This window comes from Doryrhamphus excisus, chromosome 1, assembly GCF_030265055.1.
Source record: "Doryrhamphus excisus isolate RoL2022-K1 chromosome 1, RoL_Dexc_1.0, whole genome shotgun sequence".
NCBI lineage: Eukaryota > Metazoa > Chordata > Actinopteri > Syngnathiformes > Syngnathidae > Doryrhamphus > Doryrhamphus excisus.
Window position 1 is genome coordinate 18138069 of NC_080466.1, and position 15220 is coordinate 18153288.

At 44.6% G+C, this 15220-nt stretch overlaps 2 protein-coding genes across 5 annotated transcripts; one reads left to right on the forward strand and one right to left on the reverse strand.

Annotated features, from left to right (window-relative positions):
* Positions 1-247: 247 nt before the first annotated feature.
* LOC131121497 (syntaxin-10-like) lies at positions 248-14018 on the reverse strand. 4 transcript variants are annotated; one of them, XM_058065305.1, is made up of 10 exons: positions 13436-14018; positions 10606-10712; positions 3189-3264; positions 2964-3057; positions 2434-2528; positions 2243-2305; positions 2068-2172; positions 1875-1981; positions 1202-1277; positions 248-1096 (listed from the first exon to the last, which is right to left on the reverse strand). In XM_058065305.1, exons 1-10 carry the CDS (start codon positions 13493-13495, stop codon positions 968-970), a joined length of 912 nt encoding a protein of 303 aa, XP_057921288.1. In that variant the 5' UTR covers positions 13496-14018; the 3' UTR covers positions 248-967. The 4 variants fall into 4 exon arrangements, with proteins under 4 accessions (XP_057921288.1, XP_057921289.1, XP_057921290.1 ...); XM_058065306.1 differs by having other exon boundaries at positions 1183-1277; XM_058065307.1 differs by lacking the exons at positions 10606-10712; positions 13436-14018 and adding an exon at positions 3721-4076.
* ier2b (immediate early response 2b) lies at positions 6679-7851 on the forward strand. The gene has a single exon (XM_058065309.1). It carries the CDS (start codon positions 6852-6854, stop codon positions 7380-7382), a length of 531 nt encoding a protein of 176 aa, XP_057921292.1. The 5' UTR covers positions 6679-6851; the 3' UTR covers positions 7383-7851.
* Positions 14019-15220: the final 1202 nt, after the last annotated feature.

Below are 15220 nucleotides of genomic sequence, written 5' to 3' on the forward strand. Positions count from 1 at the left end.
TAATTAATCTCGTTTATAAAGTCGAACATGGACTAATATACTTGGGAAACAGTTGTAGTAACCAAATGTAGTTTTTGTTGGCTAACTGTGACTTATCCAGCAGTGGACAAAACCACACGGTGTCCCGTCTGAATATGGTTTACAGCGCCACACTTGGTGGACTTAGTGTATTACATCTGATCCTTTCCCATCCGGATGCAAGAATTTACAGAACATGGCCTTATTAAGTATCTGAATAAAAGACAAATCAATTTGAAATGTGATTTATCACACAGAATTGAACTTTTGCTTAATCTTTTCAAGATAATATAAAAAAAACAAAGAGCTTCCAAACATTGTGTTTACATTTAAAGCATTCAAAGTTGGCAGTAAACTGTGGATAAAATACGTTTGGTTAAGTTCTCATCTGAACTTTTAAAGTATCCTCCTTTCTCTGAAGGTGCGATAACAAGAGGCGAAATGTCTTCATGTGGATTTTGTACATAAAAGGCAGAAACTGTCAAAGTATTCATACTGCAGCAACATCTACACAGGACCTTTGTCCTCCAGCAGGGGGCGCACTACACTTAACAAGGGTGTGCTTCCTGCTGCAGCATCCTGCCTAGCAACTGCTTCCAGCCTGCAGGAGGTCTGCTGGCTTGACTTTTGTGACGTCACTCGACAGATCACTCGAGACTGACGTCATCACGTCAAGGCGGGAACATTTCCAAGGTATAAAAATAGATTTAAGGCAACCAAGTCTTAAAAAAAAACACCTTTCTGTTACGCTCCATCTTAATGAAGCTCAGAGAAGCAGTCCAAATGTTTCGTGACCTTTTAACCTGGCAAAAAAAAAAAACACAAACAAAACAACCATCCCTGATTTGAATTGGCCGCCACCCACCTCTGCTGTCAATCATTGATGTCTCCACCACAAGGCTATACAGACTCGGGGAAGTAAAATAGCGTGGAGGGGGCAGGGCATGTGTTATTTCCCTCTGGGGGGAAGGGCGGAGTCAAGACTTCGGAGGTCACCAGGGTCAGAGGGCGAAGAAGAGGATGAGGACGAAGAGAAGGACGGCCACCAGCACGACGATGGCGCACCACTGACGACGGCCTGCAGCCACAACAGGAATTTGTCGGGATCAACTCTTGTTGCCATGGTAAAATTGAATGTGTGTGTGTGTGTGTATGCACACGTACTGCTGGTCATGTGAGAGACCTTTTCCAGCTTCTTGAGGACCGAGTCCATGCGGGACGACGTCTGGTCCATCTCGTCTGTGAAGTCCTCCAATATGCTGCAAGAGCGTCCATAGTGGGAAGCAGTTTTTTTCAAAATAAGGGCCTTTATTTCCTGCAGTTTTCAAATCCTTTTCAGTCAATCAAAAGTGGTCTCAATGTTTTACAGCGATTAAAAGTAATCATCCACTATTTAATGATGTAAAAGTCTTAATATAAAAAAAAATTCTAGTAATATTCATTCATTTTCTACCGCTTACCTTCACAAGGGGGTGCTGGAGCCTATCCCAGCTGTCTTTGGGCGAGAGGCGGGGTACACCCTGGACTGGTGGCCAGCGAATCACAGGGCACATATAGACAAACAACCATTCACACTCACATTCATACCTATGGACAATTTGGAGTCGCCAATTAACCTAGAATGTTTTTGGAATGTGGGAGGAAACCGGAGTACCCGGAGAAAACCCACGCATGCACGGGGAGAACATGCAAACTCCACAAAGAGATGGCCGAGGGTGGAATTGAACCCGGGTCTCCTAGCTGTGAGGTCTGCGGGCTTTTTCTAGTAATATTACTTTATTAAAAGAAGAGCAAGAAGAAGAAAAGCAAGAAACCGAGAAAGAAGAAGGAAGAAGGTAAGGAGGATGCGCACTCACATGGCCTGCTCATCCAGTTCGTCCCCGATGCGTCCTGACATGTCTTTGAGGACTCGGATGCTTCCGGACACCAACTCCAGATGATCATCCTGCTCCTGCATGATCAGCTACACACACACACACACGCACACACACACACAAACTAGTACTCTTTCCACCCCTGCATGAATCCACCACTTGACTCTTTTGCTACCTGTTGTTGTTCCTGCTGTTCCTGGATGTATCTGGAGTTGGTTGACACCAGGTGGGCCTCCAGGCCCGTAGACCTGTCCGGGACAGACGATGACGCCAACAGGGCCTGAAAGAGCAAAAACCAGATGGTTGCTGAAAGAAGCTCTCAAACACATCCAGTTCCAGCGTGCATGGACCTGCTTGTTCTTCTTCTCTGTCTGAGCCACAGCCGATGGACTGGACAAATGGTCCTTCATCTCCTGCACAGAACAGTAACATATAATTATCGACCCATAAAAATAGGGAAAAATTGCTAGTATGCTAGCAATGCCAACATGCTTACATTAGCATACCAACACATAGCAAAATCATAATGAGGGAACTTCACCTGCACTGATTTTCTGGTTCGCTCCACAAAGTCTCTCCTCTCCTGAAGCTCCTCTTCGCCCAGACGGAACTTCCCGGGATTAGACTCCACGATACCTGAACCGGCAGCTCAAGAACCAAACAACATTGCCATGACGATGATGGAAAAGATATTCTCCCTATTGTTAGCCAGCCTACATGAATCAGTGACTGGACGGCGCAAACTCAAACCACAAATCATGTAAATTAGCTTATTTGTTGTAAAAATCAAAATTCTAAATTGTACACTTCAGAGGTTATTGCGTACTGCGCCCTTAAGGAAAGCGTCACAAGACTGAAAGTTACATATCGTGAACAAACATGCTATGTTTGAGTATCACTATCCATTCATTAATGTTTTTAAGCTTACTAAAAATAAATAAACACTGTGGCGACACGCCCCAGGGCGTGAAGGCCATCTTGTGGGAGTACAGGCAACAAAGCACAAGTTTGTTGTGAAAACAAGACGCATGACGCTCATGTGGAGGAAGTCGCGGGCCTCGTCAAGGATACTGATGGTCTCACTAAGGTCCTCCAAGTCCCAGTCGATGGCCCGAAGGCAGTTGCGCAGCTCATTTGTGCTCCAGTCCAATTCATCACGACTCACCTGACCATCAAGGAAACAAGAAACTATTACATAATGCCTGTAATGGGACACCAGTATGAAACCGCAAGAAAACGTTTCTGCTTGACTCTCTCAGCGTGTACAGTTATTTGTTTTTATGGTGTTGGTCTCACCTGAGTGCCATCCTGCAGTAGCTCCTCCCACCTGTCAAACAGGCTGCGCGCACGCGCAGTGGCCTTCTGCACCTCCCTGCAATCACACACACACACGTTATAGTTCCATAGGATTTCTTAGCAAATTTAGATTCTTTTTATACCTCCTTTGTGCGCACGCGCGAACACACAGACACACACATTGCTTAAACAAAGAACAAACCAACTTCGCATCCTTTCGTGACTTCGCAGCTTCGCGTTTACGGGATCGGAAAAAAAGAATACCAAAGGTGAAGCAAACAGTGGTTAAAACAAAAGCATGCGATTAGACGATTAGAGAGAGTGAAAGAGACTTTTTCTTTGCTTCACACAAACAAGACATCGACACGTTGATAGCATTTAAGCTAGTTAGCAGCGGAAACTCCGCTGACATAAACTTTTGTTTTTGGCTCACACGGCGGCTCGCCGAACGGGAGAGATGTCACACGTCGATTAAACCATGCGCAGTGAATGTTTTCGCTCAGTTTTAAGGTTGTTTTTATTTCGTTCTTACCCTTTCACGACGAAAAACGGGTCCTCCAGCGACATGGTGCTTCCGGGTGCGTCGAGCCCCAGCGCATGCGCTGCAGGCAGGAGGCTTTCAGGCCTCAGTGTAAACTTTCAGACACTTAAAAAACATGTCTTCATAAATACTACTGCTACTGGAGCAAATGTTGGAGTTATGGATCCAGTAACATAACAATTACGATTGTGTTCAAAAATAAGGTAATTCAGAGGCGGTGAATGGAACAGTTTGTACACAGAAGGTTGCTATGGTAACAATACCTGCCTCCACAGTCACACCCAACTACACTGCATACATGCACAGACAAACAGAAAGGATGCGTGTTCAGCAAACCCCTCCCTGTCCGTTTTGTGGCAGTCCATCTGTCCCACCTTCGTCCTGTCTACGGCTCTCCCTTCCTTCCTTCCTTCCTGTCCTCATCCTGTTTCCTCCACTTACCCCCTCCCTCCCTGCCCTGTGAAAATTCACAGGCCGTTTATCAGCCTCACTGTAAAATTTGGAGAGTGAAAAATAATTGGTAGTACTTGGTAATTTAGGGAATTAATAAGCAAAACAACAATGTAATGAGAAAGATTTGAAGGGCAATATATATAATATATATAATATAATATATGAATTAATGTATAAACAACACAGTACATTTAAAATAAGTCGGCATTCAAAACAAGCCAGAAGCTGAAATGCATACAATTTTGGGTTTTTTTTCTTTGTCACATAAGGTGTGAAAGTTTGACTCAGTTTGGTCCGTGCGAGAGGCGTTTGTGTTCTTATTTTGCACTTATGTGTGTCCACTCACACGGCTGAAGAAAACACAATGACATCACAGGAAAAGGCACAAGAAGTCCCAAAATGAAGCTGCGAGATAACGCTGCTGAGTTTATAAATAGACCACGGTCCTGACCCTTTCCCTCGTGGTGCCTTCAAGTGCTCCTTGTACGGATGACCTACTTGCTTCTATAACCTGCTTTGCAGAGCGCTACAAAACACAATCAAGCAAATGCTGAATGCAACAATGTAATATTAGCACATAAAAGTTACTCTCGCACTGCATCTAAATAATAAACTATAAAGTGTGATTTTTGTTGAAAGGTCTTTGTTTAAGACAATGTCACGTGTGCAGAGGTCAAACATGGCCACCAGGGCGAGGTCAGCTTATGTTGGGCAGGTCAACACACACACTCATGTACAAACACATGCATGCACAGGCACATTCCTCACTAAGCCATTTGGCCTCAAGCGGAGGCAGTACGACAACACACACATCGCAGACACGCACACACACATGTTGCCATAGTGACCATCAGGTGCAGACACGAAGCGAGGTCACGGCTGGTTGTCTCCATGTAAAATATATCATCAAGCGTGGCCTTCATTGGCATACGGATTAATCACTTTATAGATTCAGGGAGTATATTTTACGACCGTTTACCCCCTGAGGGACCTATCAGCTTCCTATTTGTAGGGCGGTACATTATACGGTACATTATACTACAAATACATGACAGCAAAAACTAAAGTATTACACTAACAGCCTTAAAAGGACAATGCAGGTTAACCAAATGAACTAAATAAATAGTACAGCCTTTAATGGCACACAATGTCAATAAAGTGGTGGAAGATGTTTAAGGTACAAATAAAGACAAAATTGTATGCAATTGTGATTTCATTTTTACCTTTATCATAGTAACGAACACGATCTAAAAGAGACATTGTTATTTTACAGCATGCCACAAGTTATCTTATATAACATGCAGTGCACTAGTGTTGTCTATTTTTATAGCTGTGGATACATAGCATACATACCTAAGGCAATGACGTCAGTGACAGGAAAGCAAATGTGCAGCGTTTATGTGACGCTGTAAAGTTTAGTTCTCGCTCTCCAGTCTAAGTCAGTGTTGGGCTGAGTTTGAAAAAGAACTGGACCCATTTAAAAGGAAAGTCGCGTTACCATGGCTACACTTCGTGGTCTCCTACTATGTATGCAACAGCATTGTAACCGCACACCGGAGCAGCAATTTGCATGACAATTATGCTAAACTTGCCTTGCTTAAAGACTGGCTAACTTAATCGCACTGACTGACTACGCGTATAACATACACCTGCGTTAGAATTACAAATTACAAACTCCCAATCGGCTCGTGAAGGCACCGTGACGACTACCGCCTTTGACCTCGTGGCGCCTCTTAGTAACTCTTAGTAACCTTGTTTACACCGGCTGCCACGCCATATATGGAGCGTTGGTGACGTCACCACAGCTGTGCTACGGTGGGTGGGGGGGTGGGGGGGGGGCGGAAGAGGCGGGGCGCTAACGTCACGGCTTTTCCACTCTGCGCCTCTCGTGGGGACTTTACAACCGGAAAAGCCATATATGGCAAGGCGAGGGAGCGAAGTATGTGAGTCATTTACGTGTGTGAGAAACTCCCATGAAATTTGAGGGGAGCTTTTTTTGGTTTAAACTTGTTCACCCACGTAAAGTCACATTTTTTCTCTAAAAGATAAACATGTGACGTCACTGACTTTAGTGAAACGATTTTGAAGCGAAGTTTATATCTGACAGAAGTACCTGATAACATGACGGCAGCCTACCAGGGACATTTTAACCTATAAAACATATTTATTTGTACGTAAGTGTACATTTAAATGTACATATTCCGACACAATAACAATACACCAGAATAAATAATGCTAACTTCCTGGAGTCTTGATTGTGTAAGACGATATAACAATAAAGGATTGTGATTTTGTCAGTGACACTGCTTTTAAAGTATTTCCAACGGTTTTAGTGAAGTGGAAGAAAAGCAAATGAGGAAGAGAAACTAAAAACTGAGAAGAAACATCCTAGACGGAACAGATGGTTTGTGTGTGTGTGCTTGTGTCGCAGGTGTGGGCGGAGCCTGCTGGCTGAGGAATCCAGTGTGACGTCACCGAGTACATAAAAAGCCACCCTGCTCATGGAAAGCTCTCAATTCTCCTCAGTGACGCCTTCTTACTTCACTAAACAAAGCGTCCCGAACCAAGACCTTTAAAAGTCCACTTTTTCTTTTTCAAATCGTCGAGTTGGTCCTTGCGCCAAAAACACGAAACCCTAAAACACCGCGCGTAAATACACACCGACAACAATGAGTGACACGGCAGCAATGGAGGTGAACGCGGAGGCCCGGAGGGTTCTAGCCGTGTCCATCAGCAAGCTGTACGCGTCCAGGACCCAAAGAGGCGGACTGAGACTCCACCGGAGCCTCCTGTTGTCCCTGGTCATGCGCTCGGCCCGGGACATCTACCACTCGTCGTCGCCACCGCCCATGGAGAGCGGTGCGGAAGAACCGACCGAGCTGGAGCCGCCCCAGCCGGAGCAGACACCCGCCGAGGTGAGCCTGACGACGGGGGGAGGTGCGCACCAGGAGGCGGACATAGTGGAGGACATGGAGGAGGGGGAGCCCGCCGAGGACAAAGAGAACCAGAGCCCGACGAGACGCTCCAGGAAGCGTCGGGGAAGGACGTCAGCGGCGCCGGACTTCCTCCCCAGCAAGAGGGCGAGACTGGAGCCGGGAGAGGAGCGTCACTCCGCTCCGGCCCCGCCGGCCAGCTGCCGCCTGGGACCCGCGGAGTCCCTCACGGCTTTGTCCCTTAACCGGGTCATACCGGCCTGCTGACACCACTGAGGAGGCTCCACTGGACTTTGGAGCCGACTGTTTGTTTTTCTCACACACGAGTGGTCTGGATATGACCCACATCCACGGTCTTGCGGATGGACCGTTCCGGCCCAGAGGAGCGAGCTCTCCGAGTGGAAAGTTCGGATAGGAGCGATCCCGTGGGCTGAGTCACACAAGAGGAACCGGCCCGACAAGAAGTGACTCACTGAAAAGTGCTGACTCAAAGTGTGAATCAGCAGGAAGTGAGGTGGTCGATGGTTACCCACCCCACGCAGACACACTACTGCTGTGGACCAACATGGTGCTGCAAAGGTGCTGCTTGCATCTTTAAAACTTTCCTGTGTATTAATGAATGTGAACATCCCGTAATAATAATTGTTATGACAGTACATACCTCACCTGTAAGCTGCTTTTATGCTTAAAAAAAAAACAAAAACAAATCTTTGTTAATAAAGTTTTAAATGTACAAACATCACAGCTTTTCTCCTGTCATGATTGTTCACAGCATGTGGGCCAAAGATCAGCGGGTTCAATCCTTTAAAGAGGGACCAGGTCTGCCACCAGTCTGGATTCTCTAATCTAGTGCTTACACAGAGAACGCCCCCCCCCCTCCCTCCACCCACACTTCCTGTGGCTTACAACAGAGTTATGAATCACATCCTCCCAGCGTGACCCGATACCGGCTGCCCACTTTGTTAGCTACGCTAAAAAAACATATCCTCAGGCATTCATTGAATAATTATTTATGTCCTTCTGTATCATCCTGGGGGGGGGGTTAAGTTAAAGTGGCCCCACCATCCTTTTTTTTAGTATGCGTCCATCAGTTTTGGAACAAAAGTCAGCCTTTTAGAACCTGTTTAAGCCTGCCTTGTTTTGGTTGCCAACCCACTCGTCCACCGTGCGGCATCTCAAGGACCAGTTCAATAAAATGAAGTTAAATAATTAACTAATTTTTAAATAAATGTACCTCCCCTTACATGTTTGTTAATCTCCAATTATGAGAACGAATAAGAATTACAAACCAGTAGAAGGTATACAAAAATAAAATAGATATGATATAAAATTCAAAACAACAATATTTAGCCTACAGAGTGGAACATAAATCCTGTGAAAAGCAGGAATTGGCATTGAGAAGACGCATTCAAAGATGATATGTAGTATTCTACACTGGTCACTAGGTGTCGGTAATGTTACATTAATGAGACAATTGCCACCGCAGGAAGTATTGTCCAGAACATGGAGTAAAAAATGAACAAGGAACATTCATTCATTTTCTACCGCTTATCCTCACAAGGGTTGTGAGGTGTGCTGGAGCCTATCCCAGCTGTCTTCGGGCGAGAGGCAGGGTACACCCTGGACTGGTGGCCAGCCAATCACAGGGCACATGTAGACAAACAACCATTCACACTCACATTCATACCATAGACAATTTGGAGTCGCCAATTAACCTAGCATGTTTTTGGAATGTGGGAGGAAACCAGAGTACCCGGAGAAAACCCACGCATGCACGGGGAAAACATGCAAATTCCACACAGAGATGGCCGAGGGTGGGATTGAACTCGGATCTCCTAGCTGTGAGGCCTGCACGCTAACCACTCATTCGCTGTGCAGCCAACAAGGAACATATCATGTCTTATATTCTCTTATTGTGTCTATTTTATTGGGTAATATATGATATAACGTAGGTTGCACGGTGTTCGAGTGGTTAGCGCGCAGACCTCACAGCTACTCGAGTTCAATCCCACCCCCGGGCATCACTTATTACAATGAAGTGAAGTGAAGTGAAGTGAAGTGAAGTGAAGTGAAGTGAAGTGAAGTGAAGTGAAGTGAAGTGAAGTGAAGTGAAGTGAAGTGAAGTGAAGTGAAGTGAAGTGAAGTGAAGTGAAGTGAAGTGAAGTAAAGTAAAGTAAAGTAAAGTAAAGTAAAGTAAAGTAAAGTAAAGTAAAGTAAAGTAAAGTAAAGTAAAGTAAAGTAAAGTAAAGTAAAGTAAAGTAAAGTAAAGTAAAGTAAAGTAATTTAATTTAATTTAATTTAGAGTGTATAGGTGACTATAAGGGTCTAGAGGGTTCTAGTAAAGGTAAAAATGCATTAAGAAGGTCATAAAGAGGTTTTATGGAAATATTCTGTGTGGTAATAAGGAATTTTCTGGAACCAATTCATTGTGATAAATGAGGTATTGCTGTATAACTTATAGTTATATATAGTACTTTGTACTTTGCCGACACCTGAGTGTCATAACGCATGGATTCCATCCAGGAAGGAAGCTTCCAAGCTAAACAACCGACAAGCCCTGACTAGTCGACTCATGGGAGAACAGCGCCCCTAGCCTTCCTGCGGAGAATGACATGGTCAACCCTGGGGTGCAAGGTCAGCCATTTTGGACTGAACACCACTCCAAATGAGCAGGGTAGGGAAGCAGGCCCTGAATGCTGGAAACAAGAGAACCAAGGTAGAGAGAGAGAGAGAGACAAGTCGAGTACAACATGTTCTCCCTCCTCCTGGAGCGTGTTATGAGTGCAGCATGCTAACTGAGACGTGATGCACTCTGTGACGTGCACACGGAACACGCCGATGAGGACGCGCGAGGCGCCGCAGTGACGCCCCCGCGCAGAGAGAACAGGAAGCGAGGGGCAAGCAGGAAGCCGGACAATGAAGGAGCGTGAGCGGGAGAGGACATCGTGTACCTGATTGTCGGTGCTCTGTGTCCATACATAATGTTCGTTCACTTCCATATTTCTGACGGGAAAAGTCAGCAGAACGTCGACTGTATCGGTGCACATTGATTGCGTAATACTGTACAGGGCAACACGTTTGTGTCAACACCTGACTTTGCCTGGAGACATAAGGAGGCATCTTAAAATAAATATCTATCTATCAGTATAGGATGGGGGCTCTTTGTCAAGGCTCAGCTTTTCTATTGGATCCCTGTGTGTGTGTTTGTGTGTGTGTGTGTGTGTGTGTGTGTGTGTATGCAGCAGCCAAGCAGACATGAAGTGATGCACTGATGCAACAGAATACGTAGGAGGACTCTATTTTAGGAGATGCAATTCAGACATTCTGTGTGTGTATGTGTGTGTGTGTGTGTGAGGAGGTGGGTGATGGACTGGCTGATGTGATGAGGAGGAGGGTGAACGAGAAAGCAGAGTGGACGTCAATGAAACGTGATGAATGAGGGAGGAGGAGACACTTACTAGGGGTGTGTGTGTGTGTGCGTGTGTCTTACACAAAGTGACGTAGGGGCGGATGCAGATGATGATGATGAGGCGGAGAAGGAGGAGGATGAAGGCGGGTGATGATGCTGAGAGGATGTTTGGTTTCAAGTTTCGTGTTCTGAAAGAGACATCGCATTTCAACACATCATTTGTCACTTTTACAGTAACACAAAAAAACACAAAATATAACACTAAAAACACAATCATAACAAAAACAACATTAGAAAACGCAAATGTAAACACCAAACCTAAAACTAAAAAACACAAAAAAATTACTGAAAAAAATAACACTATACATAATAGAAAAGCTAGACCTGTCAAATGAATACAAATTAATCACATTTTAATTCTAATTAATTAATCACAGTTAATCACCAAAACCTATTTAGCTAACACTAGTTTCTTTAAAGCAGCAAAACAACATGAAGCGTTGCGTTCAAAGACACCCATTAAGTTGAATTCACATATTTTAAGCATGCATGTATTTTCTGGGATTTTATATTTCTATATTATATTTGTTGCCCCACAGTTCAGTGATTGACGAGCACAACCTTTGCTTTCATTGTTATGCCAACGGCCTCCAATTCCACTTACCGATTTTCCCAAACAATCCTAACTCACTGGATTCCATTTTTGTTGTTTGTGCTTTACAGTTATTGACAATATTAATGATAGGAATGAATGAATGAATTTCAAGCAGAACTGAATGGAGATGAAAAGTATCCTTTTCGAACTCTAACATTGAACATAACATATCTTTGTTGAAGACCTGTTCAGCCTGTGTGTCCTCCTTCCCATGATATCATTGAGTTTCCAATGTTGCCGACCACTCTTTGTTACGTTAAACCAACTTTGTAGCCCATTCTTCTTCGTTGGTGTTTGCAACTCTTTCTTTGGGGGATGAAAACTCCATATCGAAGTAAAAAAAAAAAAGGTGAACTACCCTGGAAGAATCGAAATGCCAATCCCGGTTCCCATCAATGATAGAGACTTGATGCCTGTAAAGTTTACCCCTTTTTGGCAGAGTGATCATCCTCATTGTTGAACAATCTTTGCTCCCCAAAAGGATGCTGTGGTAGGTTCTTCATTAATATTTGAAACATTAGAGTGCTGCTCAAAAGTTTTGACACACTTTTTTGGTAAAAAGAAGAGCGGAGGCGGGCTTACAATGCATTCTCTCTGGTTTATTCAGGTTCCTCAGGAAGAGTTCTGTTGGAAATTACAAAATGCACTGGTAGAAACAGCAGAGAAAGATCCGGAAAGAAGAGAGAGAGCAAGAGAGAGAGAGAGAGAGAGAGAGAGAGAGAGAGAGAGAGAGAGAGAGAGAGAGAGAGAGAGAGAGAGAGAGAGAGAGAGAGAGAGAGAGAGAAATGGCAGGGCGGGCAAAAAAGGAGGGGATTTCATATCCGGAAGAAAAGGACTAAGTTCAGGCAGCTGGTCGACTGCAAGGATTTTGTCTGTCATCCACCTTCTCCCATTATTTTTTTTTATCTTCTTGCATGTTAATGATGAAGTTTTCCGCTTACCCGAGAAATCGCATTCTTGAATTCATCATCACTAATGTCTTCTTTTAAATGTTATTTTATTTGATATTTTTTGCTCAGTTTTTATTGATTTTTTTAAACGTTTTTTGTTTTTAAAAATAGACGAAAAAAAGAAACACGTTGCTCTTAAAAACATCTATCTATGTATATTTTTTACATATATATATATGTATATATATATACTTTTTTCTTCATATTCATATATATTTCTTTTTTTTTTTAAGTTCCTGAAGTTGACTTGTTACCCCACATAGTGGCATGCACGTTGCACATGCAAATCTGTAATGAAATACTTGTCTTTTAGCTCAAACTGCCATGTATGGTCGGCTTTATTTTCCTCCATCTTTTCTTGTTTTTCTTTTGCAATGATCCGCTTGCTGAGCTGAGTGAATCCTGGGTGGGCTTCTAAACCGTGGCACTGATTGGGCTTGTACTGGGTCCCGTGTGGGGCGGTTGGCGAGGCCATGGTATGGATGGATGGATGGTGGTTGCTTCCTTTGAATGTTTTTTTATCAGTGCTGCTGTAGTATTATTCTGCTAATGGGCTCCAAATTTGTCACATTTTGATGCAAGTTGAATCCTGAATTGTGAATTGTTTTGGAACATCAAATTAATTAATAAAAATTGACATTTCGAAGATTAAAAAAAGCACTAGTAAAGATCTTCAGGAAGCAACGTCTGCCTAACGGATGGCAACAACAACAACAACTTTGATGTTGTGTGTGTGTGTGGGGGGGGATTAGTGGTTGTCATGGCGACAGGAGACATCACTGATGGATTAATGGACACACAAACAGAACGCAGACAACAAAACGTGAATGAGTCGCTAGCACCACTGAGACTTTTGTGTTAGCATGGTAGCTGGCCTTGGAATTATGATGAAAGTATGGTAGCTGAAGCGCTCCACCCTGTGGTCATGAATGATATTGCATATGAGTGTTTGTGTGTGTTAAGATGGATTTTTAGGGGCAGGGGGTCGGGACAAAGCATCACAAACATGTCCATTGACAAACTTTTATGGGAGCTCTTCACAAGAAGTACAGAAGCAAAATGTACAACAGACAGAGGGAGGATGGTCACGTGACGTCTGTCTAAACCCCCAGGAAAGGGCGGCAAGAGTGGGAGGCGGGTGAAAGCTGACGATGAACACAAATTGGCACACGCACCCACGCACACCCACACACAGAAAAATTAAATTCAAAAAGTCCTGCTTTGCTTGATTGTCAGCTACCTAGCTTCAAACGTCTCCGTCTCAGCGATGCTAGGCTACTAGCTAGGACATAATAACAATACTTACAGTACGTGTACCGTTGGACTTTTCAATGACGGTAAAGCCACGCCCTCGCAGTGACGCCATCAAATTGCGACGTCTGTTAGTGAGCTAGTTGGGAAAATGCATAAACTATAATATTATAAATAAATGTTTTACAAATAAATGTATGAAAAATAAATCCACATACAAATCTAAATAAAAAATTCAAATATTTACAATAAATCCACAATTGAAAAAAAATCAACGTGAAATAAAATATATTTATAATACTGCATTGTTAATACTGCTGTAATACATTTAATTCTACTGTACTGCAAATACTGTGTATAAAGCACCTCAAAGAGATGTTCTTTAAAATCAACACTAGCATGTAGAAAATGTATTTCTACACGTTTGTCCTTACATTTGGAGGTAAATGACTCAAACTCACGCAAACACATACACACACACACCAAGTGAATGTCTCCATATAGTGCGAGTGGCCCCGCCCCCGACATGATGACATCATGGCGTGAAGTGAGGTGGTCCAGTGCCTTTGTGTGAAATTGTGTCATCAACGACAGCGACTTTTGCTGCTAATCACCCCCCCCTTTATCTTACCTTAGTTATTCACCCTAACCCCCCCACCCCCCCCACCCCAATACACACGCATGCACACATCAAGTGTTGTACAAAGGGGGCTGCGGCTACATAAGCATGACTTTTGGCAGCACGACTGTACAATAAAACCCACTTCTTATTTGTTTTGGAAAGAGAGCCCTTAATTTGTGCGCCTCGCCACCCATACAATTTCACAGCCCGCTGAGTGGATGTGGGGAGACCGTTAGCGTCGCCGGCATCCCGCAACAAAAAGCAAAGAAAAAACAGCGTCTGGTGAGAAATACGTCCACGGAGACACACACAACATGCTTCCACACAAAGGCAGCGTTGTGTGCGGGCGGTTACAATTCTGGACAACATGGAGGAGGCTCAGGTGTCGGGCTGCGAGGTGAGGGGTCATGGGAGGTTGGTGACAGGAAGGGGGACCTGTGTGTGTGTGTGTGTAGGGGAATGGGGGGGTGTCTCCACATCCAGTCTGACGCCACCTAGAACCTGACCCGCTTGTTGTCTTGGTCGCCGGGCTACCTGACTCTAGAGGGACCTGAGAAGTTAGCAAAGCGCTTTGCACGTCTGTAAACCTCATGACAGCACCTCAAACCGGACCTGGGACCCGTTCTCCAGGCTCAGGCTTGCTTACATCTCACTTATACGTCGACGTCGCCCCCTCGGCCCAGTTTCAGAAGTGCCGCTCGCCCCGTCTCAGTGCTAGCAAGGGAGCCAGTGGGACTGGACTTTTAAGGCGTAGAGTTGTTGATCTTTACGAATACAGCGGGAGGGAGGAAGAGGGAGGGGGGGGGGCAATTTGGTGGATGACTAATGTGATACAGAAGGCACTGCGGCTCTGTCGGGGTGGGGGAGCAACTAACCTCGCAGACGGGTTCCGGTTTGTCCCCTTCCACTTCCTGCCAAACAACGACAAAGCATTCTCTGTGCTTGACCTCTAGGCCTCTAGACACGCGTGTATTTTATTTGTGGGGGCGGGGTGGTGTGTGGGGGAACTCGCAGAGGGCGCCGTGTGTGCAAAAGTGGTGCCGACCTTCACCTTACCAGTCGTATCCGCTTGCGGCGGGCATGGTTTTATTTGACAGTACCACGGCGACGTTGTTAGAAGCTACCGTGAAATCACACTCATGAGGTCTGCATAGAGTCAAGAGACGTGGACTATGGGTGGGGCGGGGTGCGGGCGGCAAGGCTGAGGCGGGTTGGGTT

Coding starts and splice junctions, on each gene's coding strand:
- ier2b (XM_058065309.1), top strand. CDS start 6,852: ATGAGTGACACGGCAGCAATGGAGGTGAACGCGGAGGCCCGGAGGGTT.
- LOC131121497 (XM_058065305.1), bottom strand. CDS start 13,495: ATGGCGTCACTGCGAGGGCGTGGCTTTACCGTCATTGAAAAGTCCAAC. Junction 2,529..2,963: donor GGACCTTAGTGAGACCATCA/GTATCCTTGACG, acceptor CTGCCGGTTCAG/GTATCGTGGAGTCTAATCCC. Junction 2,306..2,433: donor GAACCAGAAAATCAGTGCAG/GTGAAGTTCCCT, acceptor TGTTCTGTGCAG/GAGATGAAGGACCATTTGTC.